At 46.7% G+C, this 17,435-nt stretch overlaps 1 protein-coding gene across 1 annotated transcript in view; it reads left to right on the top strand.

Moving 5' to 3' along the window:
• The window catches only part of CLGN (calmegin), a 629,426-nt gene that overhangs the window by 18,735 nt on the left and 593,256 nt on the right, over positions 1-17,435 (top strand). The window contains 1 exon segment of the mRNA XM_029603388.1: positions 14,958-15,116. Coding sequence (XP_029459248.1) covers positions 14,967-15,116 — 150 coding nt within the window. The 5' untranslated portion in view covers positions 14,958-14,966.

Here is a 17,435-nt window from a genome sequence, read left to right as displayed (position 1 = left end):
ATTAACATGGTATTAGAGAATAATTGACTAACCTGTGGATGTATCGAGTGAAAGATAAGCATAGGGAGGACACTGGGATAGAAGATATGAGAAAACTGAAAACTTCTGATTAACAACGCCAGCATTGAAACGCACAGCCATATTGAATGCACCACGCACTACGTACTGACACACTGACGCGGAACGCACCACCATTCCACAACCACACTTTTGTACTGTAACAATGAATTTGCTGCTATAAAATGTCTTAAAAATAGCCTGCATCATAAGGCACTAAATGATTTGTAAGGGACCCTTGGTTCTGGTATTTCTTTGCAAGTAGCAATCCTTTGTCAGATTACAGACAGTTTTAGCAAGGACCTTGGAGAATAAATTTAATCAGCAGAAACTCTGAGCTAAAAAAATTTCAACTTCTGTGAAACAGCCTATAAATGCCAAGGAATCTTCCTTTCGTGTAATTGACATACCACAATTCTATCTTTATTCACATACGCACACCGTCAACTAACTTTCAATGCTGCTTGCTCTGTTTAAACAAACGAAAATGTTTTTCTTTCCCTTTGTCTTCATTCACCCAGGCTGGCTCAACCCCTTTTTTTTTTTTTTCTTCTTTCTCTTCTCTCTCTGGCTCGATCCCCTCCTCTCTCCTGTAATTATCTCTGCCGTTAACCCTTAACTGCCATCAAGTTCTAAACTTCAACACCAGTAAATTAATTTGTTGTCTGTAAACCAAAAATCTCTTCTTATTAGGGTTTAAAACAATTAAAAACAATTAAAAAATCCCTGGTACATGTGCTTGCAATTCACAGATAGCAGTTACATACATTACAATCCTTAATTAATAATGGGGACTTCCAGTTCCCCATTTTGTGCGCCTGAGCCACCATTACGAGGGCGGCTCCCTCCACTAACTTCTTCGCCCATGACGGAGGATCTAAAATGACTGCAATCCAAGCAGTTATGTACGGTATATCTTCAGGACAACCCGGATTCCCTTCTCGTATAACTATATTCTGGACCCTTGTGGCCGTTTGGAAATCGAAAGTTCCTACCGGAGGCCAATTTACACACAAACTGGGCCACCTATGGGTACATCGTTGAATCATTCCGGGTTTTGTACATTTATGTCTAACAAACACTTCGCTATAGTGCTCCGTCATGACTTTTAATGGAGTTGAACCGCCCCCTCCCATTAGGATAGAATCACAGACAAAGGAGGGAAGGGAAGACGGATAGGTAAGGGGTCCGTATCCGTCAGACACAAAAGGGTCACAATCGCCCCGACTAGGACGCGGTCAGCCCGGCCTAGAACTGCGAGGCCATTCACTCTCTTTCACACAACAAGAAACCTTTTCCCGCTATTGTACACTTCACTTATAATTTTTTCTCTTATGCGCGTGGCCTTCGGAACAAAATTCCTACTAAAACACTGCGCGGGGTGTGATCAAAGCCCCCTCGGTCCGCTTGGGGATGGACCGGTTATTTGTTACTCTTTTATCTATTCTTCACTTATTTCACTGTTCCCCATAATACTCGCCTGCAGGGTTCTTCCGATCGTCACGAAAGCCTTCTTCCCGGATCACCGGCCCAAAGGTCTCAGAGGATCTCCGTGGAATGACCCCCTCAGATACCTGATCACTGAACTCAGCGGTGGCCACTCACCAGGCAAGTCTGGGGGATCACTCCGCCACAAAATCCCCTGGACCAACTGGGGGGCTAAAATAGCGTCCCCGGTACCTCCTGGCTGAGGCTCGCCAAATGTAACCGTCTCTTTTAGTAAGTAAGGAGGTCCAGACAACTGATCCGTAAAGATAGACTTTTATTGCCAGCAAGATGCAGCTAAGACAAAGGCTTAGTACAACTGCCAGCCCCTCCCCTTCAGGAGCAGACTCTTATGCACTTTACAGTTCTTATCTTTTACACATGCGTTCTAAGCATTGCTGAGCAAGCATATTCCGGCTGAAGGGGCTACTGACCCCCTCCCTAGACACCCTGGAACTTTCGTGAAACTTCTCCCATGTTCTGCAGGAGAGGCTGCTGGGACTTGCAGTTCTGGAAAGGAATTTGCGAGTCTGCAGTAATACAGCCCATCACATAATACATCCATTGTTCTAATCTAGGTTACAGCAGTGAAAGCTTATCAGAGAATAAGAACAGCGAAGCCAAAAAAATGAAAATGTGCAATGTGCTGACAGAGTTTCTCAATGTCCTAATTACAGCTGTATTGCAGACTGTAAGTAAACCTGTCATGAAGCAGGGAATTCTGGTACATGAAGTCCTTTGTCAGGTTGAAGCGTTCAGACCCCTTCAAGGGGATCTGCAAAAATTACTGCACGTGACCCTCTTGGCTCATCAAGTCCGCCATCTTTGAAGCAGCTTGAGCCAAAAGCAGTCACTTAGAAAGGGAGCCATCCATAGCCTTCAACCCCTCCCATCTGGAGACTCTTTATGACTAAGTGCTATTTAGTACAGTCATTTTAACACTCAGGGGGTTCAGTTAGAGGAAGCAGCTGCAATGGCAACATGTATTTTTTCCATACTCTGGTAGGGTCTCCCGGCCTTGCCCAAATGAGTTTTCTTAGAGACCCCTCACCATGTACTCCCTGCCAGAGGATCCTTCTTATAATTTACAGTGAGATAGACTTTTAAACCAGTTACCGCTTTGGGGCAAGGGGCTCTCTTCAGGGGATCAAAGTCCTATAGCCTACTCTACTTACTAAGTAGGCAAGTACCAGTGATGGATCCTGCTGCGAGAGACAGTGAGGGCAGAGAAGCTATCCAGATTAAGGCTTAAAGTAATTTTTGTAACTTGAGTAGTGGGGTGGTTTTTGGATCACCCTTCCCTACTAGGACTGCAGTTTTGTGAATAGCCTGATCCCTAGATTTTTCCACCAGAAAAATCACCTAAAGTAACAGATAAAAATGAACAACTGAATCCAAGGAAGAGCAAGAGAAGGAGATCCCATCCAGATTTCCTCCCAAGGAAACAGGACAGGCTAGGTGTCTACAGGAGAGAACATTTCTAAAGGTAGGATTTTTGCAAAACAAAGGCAACCCTCCCCTCCACTAGGATTTCCACAGCATAATCTCTGGGAGAATATGCACATTTAATAATTACCATAGGCTTTACCTAAAGGTCTGTAATAAGGACACCTACCTACACAGAAAAAATTCTGTAACTACAGTCAGATGTATACTCATCAATTTTTAGACAATGGACTTTAATAATCAGTAAATTTTATTTTAATACCCAGACCTGGTCCTGTCTAATTCTTAAGCATCTCACCTCATGGGAAGCACCTAAAGTACAGCATACACACTGGTGACCTTCTTTGATCATCAGGGCCATGAGAGAGTGCTTCCCTCCATAAAAAGAATCCCCCTAGGAATTAAGAGCATGGGAATGAATAGCTAGCTGGAGCAGCCCCAAGGGGAGATACCATATTTGCCGGTGTATAGGATGTACTTTTTTCCCCTCAAAATAGGGGTAAAATATGGAGTGCGTCCTATGCGCTGGTAATCAAAATTTAACAGCGCCGGTGGGGAGGGGGAGTGATGCAGTGGCGTCGGGGAGCGAGGGTGCGCCGCCCGATTGGCCGCATCACTCCCCCTCCCCACCGGACGCTGTTACTTTTGATTGGGGAAGCCATGCTTCGGCAAGCCCCTTTTGCCCAAGCGTGGCTTCCGCAATCAAAATCAACAGCTGATGCTGTAAATTTTAGGAAGAGGCAGTTGATTGAACCTGTGTAATCCAATTAGGTTCTATACTGAAGATATCTCCAGAAGCACTTATTCAGAGGATGCTCTGTCATTTTAAAAGGCAGGGAAATCATGACATTTGCTGTTTCTCTTTGTGTCAATTTTCCATCCAAAATGAACACCAAAACCGATGGCATTCTGATCCGTTTTATTTCTGCCTTTTAGTGCGTGCTAAAGTGATTTAACAGAAACAAAACGAGAAACCCTCTCTCCCCCCCCCCCCCCCCCAAAGCAAGCCCCTTTTGCCCAGCACTGGTGGATCAGGCGGCACGCCCTCGCTCCCCGATTGGCCAGTGCTGGGCAAAAGGGGCTTCCGAAGCAAGGATTCCCCAATCAAAATCAAATTCATCAAAAAATATAGAATTTATTTTTTTTCCTTAAAAATGTATATAAAAAAAGGGGTGCGTCCTATACGCCGGCAAATACGGTAAATAAGATTGTGTGTCCCTAGGAGTTCCTCTCCTAAAAAGGGGGTTACATAGAATACAGAGAGTAGGGCTAAATGGTAAATTTTCCCAATGGAGAAAGGTGAATAGTGGAGTGCCCTAGGGATCTGTTCTGAGACCATTGCTTTTTAATATATTTATAAATGACCTGGAAATGGGAACAAGTGAAGTGATCAGATTTGCCACTGACAAAATTATTCAAAGTTATTAAATCACAAGAGGATTGTGAGAAATTGCAAGAGGAGCTTTCAACACTGGGCATGCAAATAACAAATGAAGTTTAATGTTGACAAGTTCAAAGCGATGCATTTAGGGAAAAGGAACACATTATAGAGCTACAATGCAAAGTTCCACATTAGGAGTCTACTTTCAGGAAAAGGATTTAGGTGTCATTGATAATTCGTTGAAATCTTCTGCTAAGTGTGCAGCAGCAGCCAAGAAAGCAAATATAATACTAGGGATTATTAGGAAAGGAATGGAGAATAAAGCAGAGAATATCATAATGCCTCTGTACTGTTCCATGGTGCAACCTCATCTGGAGTACTGTGTGCATTTCTGGTCGTCACATCTCAAAAAGCAGATTGTGATACATTACAAGAGGACCTTGCAAGACTGGAAGATTGGGCATCCAAATGGCAGATGAAATTTAATGTGGACAAGTGCAAGGTGTTGCATACAGGAAAAAATAACCCTTGCTGTAGTTACGTGATGTTGGGTTCCATATTAGGAGCTTCCACCCAGGAAAAACATCTAGGCATTATAGTGGATAATACTTTGAAATTGTTGGCTCAGTGTGCTGCAGCAGACAAAAAAGCAAGCAATGTTAGGAATTATTAGGAAGGGAATGGTTAATAAAACGGAAAATGTCATAATGCCTCTGTAATGCACCTTGAATACTGTGTACAATTCTGGTTGCCTCATCTCAAAAAAAGATATAATTGTGATGGAGAAGGTACAGAGAAGGGGGACCAAAATGATAAAGGGAATGGAACAGCTTCCCTGTGAGGAAAGGCTGTTCAGCTTGGAGAAGAGATGGCTGAGGGGGGGCGGGGGGGGATATAATAGAGGTCTTGAACGAGTAGATGTGAATCGGTTATTTACACTTTCGGATAATAGAAGGACCGGGGGTATTCCATGAAGTTAGCAAGTAGCTCATTTAAGACTAATTGAAGAAAAATTCTTTTTCACTCCATGCTCAATACTCTGGAATTTGTTGTTAGAGGATGTGGTTAGTGCAGTTAGTGTAGCTGGGTTCAAAAAAGGTTTGGATAAGTTCTTGGAGGAGTCCATTAACTGCTGCTAATCAAGTTTACTTAGGTAGTAGCCACTGCTATTAATTGCATCAGTAGCATGGGATCTTCTTGGTGTTTGGGAACTTGCCAGGTTCTTGTTGCTTGGTTTGGTCTCTGTTGGAAACAGGATGCTGGGCTTGATGGATCCTTGGTCTGACTCAGCATGGCAATTTCTTATGTTCTTAAAGATATAGCAGAATTAGAAAAGGTACAGAGGATGACCAAAATAATAAAGGGATAGAATGATTTCCCTGTGAGGAAAGGCTAAAGAGGTTAGGACTCTTCAGCTTGGAGAAGAGATGGATCAGGGGAGATATTATAGAGGTTTATAAAATGAGTGTAATAGAGCAAGTAAACATTAATCAGTTGTTTATTCTTTCAAAAAGTACAAAGACTAGGGTAGACACAATGGGGTAGATTTTATAAAACAGCGCGAGCGCGTACTTTTGTTGGCGCACCAGGCGCAAACAAAAGTACGCTGGATTTTAGTAGATACGCGCGTAGCCGCTAAAATCCTGGATCGGCGCGCGCAAGGCTGCCGATTTTGGGCAGCCGGCGTGCGCCGAGCCGCGCAGCCTGTCTCCGTTCCCTCCGAGGCCGCTCCGAAATCGGAGCGGCCTCCCGGAGGGAGACGTAAATCCACGCGCGCCAGCAGGCTGCTGGCGCGCGGAGATGCGATCTGGGGGCGGTTCCGGAGGGCGCGACCACGCCCTCGGGCCCGCCCCCGAAACGCCACGCTCCGCCCCCAAAACGCAGTGCCGATCGGCTCCGCCCCCAAAACGCAGCGCCGATCGGCCCCGCCCCCCGACACGCCCCCTCGAAAAACCCCGGGACTTACGCGAGTCCCGGGGCTCTGCGCGCGCCGGCGGGCCTATGGAAAATAGGCGCGCCAGGCCCTGCTCGCGTAAATCCGGGCGGATTTATGCGAGCAGGGCTTTTAAAATCCGCCCCAATGAATTTATTAGGTAATACATTTAAAACTAATAAGAGATCATCAGCGCTACCTACGCTTCAAGGTTCTAGGACGCCACTTCCAATTCCGGGCTCTGCCCTTCGGGTTGGCCACGTCACCGCGGACCTTCACCAAGGTGGTCGTAGTGGTAGCAGCGGCACTCAGACGGGAAGGAATCCTGGTCCATCCCTACCTAGACGATTGGCTGATCAGGGCGAAATCACGAGAGGAGAGCCTTCGGACAACCAACAGAGTGATCGCCCTTTTGGAAAGTTTGGGCTGGGTAATCAACCTCAGCAAGAGTTGCTTACAGCCTTCCCAGTCGCTGGAATACCTGGGAGTACAGTTCGACACCCAGGCAGACACCCAGGCAGACAGTCAGTCTCACTACCAAGAGAAGGTTAAAACTTCAGACACGTATCCGGTACTTGATGGGAGCCAGTCGGCCCATAGCTTGGGATTATCTGCAGGTTCTCGGCCTCATGGCATCCACCCTGGAAGTGGTACCTTGGGCAAGGGCCCATATGAGACCTCTGCAACGCTCCCTGCTCTCTCGCTGGAGCCCCCACTTTCGGAACTATTCCACGCACCTTCCTCTGCCAGCCAGAGTACGGACCCAGTTACGGTGGTGGTTGCAGTCCAACCACACGAGCAGGGGGTCGAAGATGTCCTCCCCCACGTGGACTCTGCTCACCACAGATGCCAGCCTGAGCGGCTGGGGAGCACACTGCGAAGAACTCACCGCACAAGGGCGGTGGAACAGAGAAGAGTCAGCGTGGAACATCAACCGGCTAGAGGCCCGGGCAGTCCGATTGGCATGCCTATGATTTGCTCACAGACTGAAGAACAGAGCAGTCAGAGTGATGTCAGACAACGCCACCACGGTGGCATACATCAACCGTCAGGGCGGAACCAGAAGCCAACAGGTATCTCGGGAGATAGCCCCGCTGATGGCTTGGGCAGAGGCGAATCTTCAGGACATCTCCGCTGTCCACATTGCCGGGAAGGACAACACCGCGGCAGACTTCCTCAGCAGAGAAAGCCTAGATCCGGGAGAGTGGCAGCTGTCACACACAGCCTTCCAGATGATTGTGGATCACTGGGGGATTCCGGACATGGACTTACTAGCGGATAGGTCCAATGCTCAAGTACCCAGCTACTTCAGCCGCAAGCACGATCCGTTCTCACACGGAATCGATGCCCTGGTTCAGCCATGGCCTCCAGGGACTCTGCTATACGCCTTTCCTCCGTGGCCTCTGCTGGGCGCCATCATCCACAAGATTCAGAAACACCGGGGCCTAGTTCTTCTAGTGGCACCAGACTGGCCAAGAAGACCCTGGTACGCGGACATGAGAAGACTGCTGGCAGGGGAGCCTCTTCCCCTGCCTCCTCTCCGGGACCTTCAACGTCAAGGTCCTATCCTACACGAGGATCCGGCTCAATTCTCTCTTACGGGTCTGGCCAATGAGAGGGCTAGACTGAAGAAAAGAGGTTACTCGGAGCCCGTGATAGATACACTCCTCCGAGCTCGCAAGTTTTCCACGTCCCTCACCTACGTAAGGATCTGGAGAGTATTTGAAGCCTGGTGCGACACTCATGGCACCAACCCACATGCGACCACAATTCCGATGGTTTTAGATTTCCTGCAGGATGGGCTTCAGAAGGGTCTCTCGCTCAGCTCTTTCAAGATTCAGGTGGCTGCGCTGTCTTGCTATGGTCCCAGGAGGGACGGCAAGACCATTGCCAAGCACCCAGATGTTTCTCGCTTCCTGAAAGGAGTCCAGCATATTCGTCCGCCACTGAAGTGGCCTGTGCCCTTATGGAACCTCAACCTTGTTTTGGATTTCCTCGCGGGATCCACCTTCAGACCCCTTCGGGGCCTGTCTCTCCGTTCTCTAACCTTGAAGATGGTGTTCTTATTGGCGGTGTGTTCAGCACGCCGCATCTCAGAGCTCCAAGCACTGTCCTGCTGTGATCCCTTTCTCAGAATCACTCCGGAGGCTATCCATCTTCGCACGGTTCCCTCCTTTCTACCTAAAGTGGTCTCACAATTTCACCTTAACCAAACTATATCCTTGCCTACCACGGCGGGTTTGAAGAAATCTGAAGAAGGGCGTTTACTATGCCATCTCGACATAGGCAGAATGCTGCCCAGATATCTGGAAATGACACACGAAGTACGAAAGACGGACCATCTGTTCGTCCTGCACAGCGGGAAAAGACAAGGGGAAGCGGCTTCGCGGCCCACCATCGCCCGCTGGATTAAAGAAGTTATCAGAGCAGCTTACGTAGAGGCCGGGAAGTCTCCACCTCTACAAGTCAAGGCTCATTCTACCAGAGCACAAGCGGCATCTTGGGCAGAATCCAGGATGCTGTCGCCTGCAGAAATATGTAAAGCGGCGACGTGGTCCTCCCTCCATACCTTTTCCAGGTTCTACCGTCTGGATGTCTAGGCCAGGGAGGACACAGCATTTGCGAGGGCAGTCCTACATGGTCCTTAGGCAGCCTCCCGCCCAGGCTGGGAGTAAAGCTTTTGTACATCCCATTTGTTCTGAGTCCATCTGGCTACACGCCAGGAAATGTTGAGATTACTTACCTGATAATCTCCTTTTCCTTAGTGTAGACAGATGGACTCAGCATCCCGCCCAGCTGCCTGTGTACATGGGTTTCACCGATTCAAGGTAAGCCATGTCATCTGTTTCCATAAGAGTGTCCCCTTTGCCAGGTGTCGACGCCTTCCGGTTGGGAATGCTGGCGGTCTCCAGCTACTATCAATCGGTCAGGGGAATCCTGTTTCACTATTTCACTGAGCATCAGTACACACATCCATAACAGCTTTTGCAAGGAAGATTACTAAGTTGCTACGCTTCCTGTGGGGGTATATATACCCGTGCTGACATCAGATCCGTCTCCAACTGCTAGCACGAGCATACTATACCCATTTGGTCTGAGTCCATCTGTCTACACTAAGGAAAAGGAGATTATCAGGTAAGTAATCTCAACATTTTGCAGTTTGTCAGCATAATGAAAATTCAAAACATAGAAAAACTATTCACAAAAAGTGATATTTAAAACAAAGTAAAGTGACTCTTCACCAAATTTTCTGAGTTTCATTGATACACAAACTCTGTGAGTGTGGGTCCTACATTTAATGATATATTCATAGCTTTTTGATGTTGAATATGGCTATTTAAAATATTTATTTATTTATTTTATTTTTGGTTTTTATATACTGATCTTCTTGCATTAATTACAAATCAAACCGGTTTACAAGGAACAAGAAAACTGCCTGTATGGCGATACATGGAACTAAGAACATACATTATAAACTGGGCAAACACAGTTAAAATTTAACTGAACATATAAAGGATAGACCAGTTAAACCAATTGAATATTGTTTGTGTTGCCACTTAGAGGGTTTCTGGAATACATATTGTTTTGGGCGGTGTTTGTGATTGATATTGGAGAAATCCATAAACCATTATTAAGATGGAATTGCAGATATCAATTGATTATTCTTGGGATATGTGGCTTGGAATCTATTCATCCCTTGGGATTCCACTAAGTACTTGTGACCTGGATTGGCCACGCTTGGAAACAGGATACTGGGCTTGATGGACCCTTGGTCTGTCCCAGTATGGCAAGTCTTATGTTCTTATGCAAGACAACTGCAAAGCTGCAACTTAGTCGTCAGTTCACACCTATCAAGAAATGACAGTAACTTTGGATAAGCAGTTTTGCGCAGCTTGTTTACACAGTAGTTGATTTTCCATAGGGGAGTCCGGGTTGCTGTTTCAGAAAGGGCTCTTCTGCAACCCTCAGTTTGGGACTCTCTACATGTAATGGTTTATTCAGCCCTGCTTGTCGATGGAGACAGCAAGTTTGCCTCCAATAAATGGGGTGCTCTTGGACATCAGGATGAATTAGCCAAGTTTGTTTGTTTGTTTTTTATTTATTTATTTATGAACTTTTATATACCGACATTCGTAGGGCACATCATGCCGGTTTACAATCAACTGAAAAAGAGTGGAAATTACAATGAACGGGGAGAGGGGAGCAGAAGAGAAAAGAGGGGCAGGGAGAGAGAGAAACCAGGCAAGAAGCGAAGAGGAGAAACCATATTATACTAGAATCACATCACCAGATGTGTACAAAGTTATAACTGGATTGAGAATATATACATAAAATAGATATAATACAAATATACAAAAAAACGTGGCTCTGATACTGGAGTGGAGAGAGGGCTATAAAGGGACAGGGGAGGCAGAGAAGATGAAGGTCAGGCAGGGCGGGAATAGGATAGGGAGTCTGTCTAAGGGTTGGTCTGCATAGGGTAAGAGAGTCTGGCTAGGTTTGGTCTGCATCGGGGTAGGCCTGCTTGAAGAACCATGGTTTTTATTCCTTTTTTAAAGTTGTGTAAAGATGGTTCTAGACAGAGCTCAGTGGGTAGGGTATTCCAAAGGGAGGGGCCAGCAATAGAAAAGGCTCTTTCTCTAGTGAGGGCGATGTGGGCGGTTTTGAGGGACGGGGTGTGCAGGGTGCCTGCGAGGGAAGTTCTGGTAGGGCAGTTAGAAGAACGGAAGTGTGGCATTTCCTCAAGCCAGGGAGATTTTGTTTATACAGGGTATTGTGCAGTATGGTAAGGGTTTTGTATTGGATGCGGAAAGGAATGGGCAGCCAATGTAGATCCTTTAAGATAGGGGTGACGTGGTCCCTTTTGCGTGTGTTGGGTAAGATCCTAGCCATGGCGTTCTGCAGGATCTGGAGGGTTTTAATAGTGGAGTAGGGGAGGCCTAGGAGGAGGGAGTTGCAGTAGTCCAGTTTGGATAGGATAGTCGTTTGCAGCACTAGACGAAAATCCTGAGTGTGGAGGAGAGGTTTGAGTTTCTTGAGGACGTGTAATTTGTAAAAGCCCCCCTTTAGAAGAGATTTGATGTGGGGTTTGAAATTGAGATGTTGATCTAAGGAGATGCCTAAGTCTCTTAGAGTGCAGTGGGGAGTAGGTTAGGGCTGTGTTCTGAGAGGTAGATATGGATTTACGGTCCGATTGATTATTGATAATGAGGATTTCTGTTTTTGATGCATTTAGCGCAAGGTGGAGGTTAGATAGTAGGGAGTTGATGGAGGCAAGGCATGATTCCCAGAATTGCAGGGATTCGTGGAGGGACTTTTGAATAGGTATGAGTATTTGCACATCATCTGCATATAAGAAAAACTTTACGCCTAGATCGGAGAGTAGGTGGCAGAGAGGCAGAAGGTAGATGTTGAAGAGGGTGGAGGATAGGGCGGATCCTTGGACACCATGTGTGAGAGGGATGTGCGAGGATTCGTACTTGTCAATTTTTACTAAGTATTCTCTATTGTTGAGATATGAAAACCAAGTTAGGGCTGTGTCAGAGATGCCTATTTCTGCTAAATGGGAGATTAGGATTTGGTGGTTAACAGTATCAAAGGCTGTTGAGATGTCTAGGAGAGCAAGTAAATACGAATTACCGTGATCAGTGCCTTTGAGGATGGTGTCAGTCAGTGCTAGTAACAGATTTTCAGTGTTGCGGGCTTTACGGAAACCAAATTGTGATGGGTGTAGGATGCAATGGTCTTCTAGGAAGTCCGTGAGCTGCCTATTAACTACTTTTTCAAGGATTTTGGAGAGATGAAAGGTAGATTGGAGATAGGCCGATAGTTTGCCGGGTCTATGGGGTCATGGGTAGGTTTTTTAAGGAGTGGCTTGACGACAGCAAGTTTGAGTGGGTCTGGGACTTTCCCAGAAGTGAGGGAGCAGTTAATAAGATCAGCTATGGGTTTAGCAATGGTGGAGGGGATCGAGAGGAGGGCCTTTGAGGGAATTGTGTCTAAGATATGGGTCGCAGGTTTCATCTTTTTTTAGGATGGTTTCAATATCCATGGTTGTCGTAAAGTCGAGGGACCTAAGGTTGACCCTGCTGTTGGTAGGGAGTGGTATGGTGGGGGAGGGCTTGGCGGGTAGGCGAAGGAGAATATTAGCGACTTTGTTCTTGAAATGCATCGCTAGTTCTTCACATTTACCATCAGTGTTTTCCTCATTGGAAGATGAGGGTGTGGTGTTTGTAAGTTCTGCAACATATGAGAAAAGGGCATCTGAGTTGAATTGGTAGTTATGAATTTTTGAGGAATAGAAGTCTCATTTAGTTTGTAGAGTAGTTTGGTGGTATGTATGTAGAGTGTTTTTGTAAGCTGCTTTATGAGTAATGAAAGGTTGTTTACGCCACGTACGTTCCTTAGATCTCAGGTCCTGTTTTATCTTTTTTAGTTCAGCGGTGTACGATGGTTTACTTTCTTTTTGGACAATGGGGCAGGTTTCATTAGCTATAGTGGTAGTAAGATTATTCCATGAGAGTAGGGTGGTGTCTGGATTGGAGAAGTCAAGGTTTTTGGCTATTTTATCAAGTGCTAGAGCAAGTTCTTCTGAGGAACATGGTTTGCGGAAAGAGATGGTCTTACTATATACTTGTGAAGTAGGGGGGGGGAGTGTTAACTGAAAGGTGGATGTTAATGAGGAAGTGGTCAGACCATGGAACTGGGGTGATTACAGGTGTGATAGGAGCTGTTATGTGAGAGTTAATGAAGAGGAGGTCAAGGGTGTGAACTGCTTTAAGTGTTGGTGCAGTGATAATCTGTTTAAAACCCAGGGTCTTGAGAGTATCGAGTAGGATCTCACAGGCAGGGGTGGCAGGGCGGACATCCATGTGGAGATTAAAGTCTCCTAAGATAACTGCAGCGGTGTCAGGTTTTAATTTGTCAGTAATGTATTCAATTATGGGGGAAGGGTCATGTTCGAGTATGCCAGGGGGGGCATATATGAGGCAGATCTGCAGTGTTTTGGATTTGAAAAGCCCAATTTCCAGTCTAGGTGGGGAGTGGGTAGTTTGGAGTTTGAGGTTGAGGTGTGTTTTGGCAGCCAGGAGTAGCCCTCAACCTCTTTTTTTTTTTTTTTTTTTTTTTTAAGGTCTTGGGATAGAAAAAATGTCATAAGACTGTAGGGGGAGCTGGTTGATTAAGACTTTATCTGTATTCTTTAGCCAGGACTCAGTAATGGCGCAAATGTCGGGATTGGAATCCGTGAGCAGGTCATAGAGGATGGGGGCTTTTTTGAGGATGGATTGTGCATTGAATAGGGAGATGGCTAAGATAGGCCCAGAAATTGTGTGAGAGGAGATATCAGGATGGGCACTAAGGATTTGCAATGGGAGGGGTGTGGGTGTACTGGGAGAGTTTTACGCATGAAGGGACGGTGTAAACTAGGTATGGTAAGGAGACACATTGTTGTAGCTATGAGATGGATATAGGTGCAAAGGGTAGAAGGGGGGGAGGAGGAGGCACTGGGGTTATAGGAGGCAAGGGAGCTATTGTAAATGCAAGGCTACAGCAAAAATAGGGGAATGACAGAAATAGGTATACATGAAATAGCTAAAGCAGATAGTAAATGGGGAAAATCAATTAGTAGTTCGCAAAAGACGCAGGTAGCAAGTCATATGAATGGAGCAGTGGGTAACGATCTCTACAGATGGTGTGTTCATTGTCTTGCTTGCTGAAATAGAACTTTAAAATCCGAGGAGGGTTGGAGGCAGGTGAGAGGATTCTGGCGGGTCAGGTTGAGAGCATTGTATAAGGCAGGGTCGAAGTCAGTAGATTGACTGTTAGGAAGGCAGACTTACAAGCTCCAAGATTGAAATTTTGGTCACAGAAAAGGTCACAAAAAGGGGCGCACCAAGGGGCAGGCCCCTTAGGTTGCGCTCCTTCTTGCACGCGGGCCCTGTTTTAAAGGGCGATGGGGCCTGCCTCCCCGGCGCTGACGTCAGGGTCAGCGTGGCTCCCCACCTACTTGTGGATTGGAGGGTGGCTGGAGCTCAGGGAGGGCCGTGGAGGAATGCAGATGCATGTCAGGAGGGCGTCAACGGCGGCAGGCTTGATTTCGACGGCTGGCCTAGTGGTCGGTGGCGGCAGGGTTCTCGGATGTGGGCTGCAGCGGCGGAGGATCGGCCAAGAAGGAGGGCTCGTGCCCCCCCAATAGGGCAGCGCCAATCACGCGAGCTAGCAGGTAAGACGGCAAATCATGCCAGCTACCACCCTGGAGAGTTGACGATCTAGCTAAAGCAAAGCTCTGCAGTCAATTGAGGGGCTCGTGAGGTAGCATGTGTGTGGGAACTCTCACACATGCTGAAGAGAGAAAAAAAAAAAGCTTAGGAGCTAGAAGACAAGTGTCCATTCAGTGTCCCATGACATCATCCATGTGTTTATAGCTAATTCATCCTGCTGTCTAGGAAGAACTGTTCTGATAAGCAAACTTGCTTTCTAAAGGTATTACTGCTTACAAAGAGAATGAAGTGAAAAGGTGAAACGTAAAATAACACTAAACCTTTCTAAACTAACTGATATCAATATCTATTTTTCAAAGTCTCATAATGGGAACTTTGGTTTTTGTGACCAGTGGGTATCATATTTGTAATAACCATCTTTTTAATTCTTCAGATAACCAGTATGAAATTTACGTGGGAATGGATATGTGTAGGTGTCTTGTTGTGCAGCTCAGTAAGTGCAGAGGTTGAAGATGACGTTGATACTGAGGTAGAAGAACTGGCCAACACCGAAGTAACTGATATTAATGAAGATGGTGGTGTATTTGTACAGGTACTACTGCATAATTCATTTATTTAGCATCATTTTGTTAATGTGTATTCCATTCCCATGAGCTATGCTTATTTTTTATGGTTGTCTTATAATGTCAGTGTTTTCAGAGGAAAAAGCAATTCCTTATTCTGTTAGACCAGTCCAGAAAAGTGGGTTTTACTCCACTTATCAGCTGATGGGAGACCAAGGACACACCTTTTCCCATAACATTATCAACTAAAATGAGGTCTTACTAGGTATTTCCCAGTAGTCTCTCTGTCTCCAGCTGATGGTGATGTCTGTGGATTAGTGCAGCACAATTTGTTTCCTCTTAGAGCCTAGGTTAGACCTCTGCATGGTTAAGCATATTTAATTTGCTCCTTGGACAATAGCCCTTCCTTGCCACTGGTTTCCCTTGTTGAGTGGTGCTCCGCACCTTAAAGTCAATCTCAGGTTCCCTGGTGGTCCTGGTTTATCCTCCTTGTAGGTGGTTGGTAGGCTTCCTGGACCTTAAGGGTCCTACCCTCCCCTGCAGAGGAGAAGATAGTACTCAGGCACAGCCAGTTCCTCCTAATCTTTCCTTTTATGGCTCTGCCCTCATCAGCTGTATGGGTTAGCTCCTGATGGAATCCTTCCATACAGGGTAAGTGTTAAGGGTGGCATTTGCTGGGGTGGCAGGGACCTTTTCAGCAGGATGGGTTCCTGCTGATGTCATCAATCGGGGATGCAGATGTGTAGCTTGCAGGATCCAATGCATCTCTAGCTTCACTGAATCCTTTTGCCCACTATGTAATGGACACGGGAGTTTCAGATCCAACTGTGAATCTTGATCCCGCTAAGTTTTCCATGCCAGTGGAACAGAGCAGAAAGCCATTGCAGTAGAGCAGGTCATGGTACTATGAAAGCAGCAGGCTTTTAGCCTCCACCCCTTCAAGCTTCTGCCCTGGGGAGATGGGGCTTGCAGCTCTCTCTCCTCAGGGGGCTCTCATGCAGGAGCCCACTCGAACTGTTAATCATGTCCATGGGGGTGTATTCTCCAGAGTTTGTGTTGGTTATGCACTAGTTTTCAGTGTTATGCAGAGACTTATTAGGAGCACGGTTTTTCCAATTGATAGCAGGGCTGAATTAGCCATGCTGTCATGGGAAGGTCTGTCAGGCGTTGAGAGATGGAGCTTGTCATAGCTGTTACAGATCTTAGCTCTGTGCAGCTGCGTGTGTGTCCCGTGCAGGAAGGCAGATTCTCCTCAGTCTGTCCTTTCTGTGCGTGGGAACGCAAGCGGAGCTGTCTCCCTCTCCCCCTCCCCCCCTCCCCCTCTCGCTCTCTCTCATCAACAGGCTTCAAGCCATGTAGCTGCGGCAAGATAATGCCCATAACGGATGGAAACCTGGCTTGCTACATTTGCCTCGGTCCTTCTCACGACCAGGTGACATGCAAACACTATGGCCACGTGTGTGGTCTATGGCACAGAGAAAATGCTAACTGTGGCAGGCTTCCTGTACCCAATATATGACCAGCAGCAGGCACCCTCTTCCCCCCCTCTCAGGCGGAGCTAGAGCAGAGAGTGTCATCGGGGAATTTTGCAGAGGTGTGGGCAGTTTTCTGATATGGAAGGTCTTAGGACTGCTTAGGACCTCAGCCCAAGAGAGCCCCGGCCTCAGACCTCCTTAGGGTGGAAGCTAGAGGAGGAAACTCCATTGGGAGCAGGAACTCCTCCATTCCCTCAGAAGATCCTCCTGATGAGGGAGTATTGAAGTCCTGCCGGAGTTTATCGTTCTCATATACCAGACCACCTTGTCTATTCAATGACTGGGATGGGGGTCCCTCCCCTTAAGCCCAGGCTGGGGATTGTTTCGGGCACGTCAGCTCAGATATTTACCCAAGAATTGGTAGAGGAGTCTGGGTTAGATGGGGATTCGGCTCGCTCTAGGGCCTCATGGAGCCTAAAAGAAGAGAATTCTCCTCTGAGGAATAGGACTCTGAGGTGGTATGGCTGTTTTGCAGAGTTGAACAGCAGGATGGCAGCTCCATCAGATGGTGAAGTCATTTGATGGAGTTTGGCATGGAATTTTGATCTCAAAGATTGTAGAGCTTTCAGCATGCTCTACTGAGCATATGCAAATGTAGTCTCCTTACTTCCTCCCCGGCAGAGCCCCTCTGTCTTTTTTTATTTTCCATGAAGCCGGAAAAAGGTAAGATAAAAAGCCGTGTGATTATGGTTGGAGCTTTGCGCCCTCCTTCACAGGTACTACAGTGATAGTTCTGGAGCTACAGAGGCTGTTTTTCTAGCAGAGCCTGTAAGTTTTTTTCTTTCCCTGTACGTACCTGGATCAGTCCAGACA

The sequence above is a fragment of the Rhinatrema bivittatum genome, chromosome 1, assembly GCF_901001135.1.
Source record: "Rhinatrema bivittatum chromosome 1, aRhiBiv1.1, whole genome shotgun sequence".
Lineage (NCBI taxonomy): Eukaryota > Metazoa > Chordata > Amphibia > Gymnophiona > Rhinatrematidae > Rhinatrema > Rhinatrema bivittatum.
The sequence above is the reverse complement of the archived record's forward strand: the minus strand, read 5'-3'. Positions and strand labels throughout refer to the sequence as shown.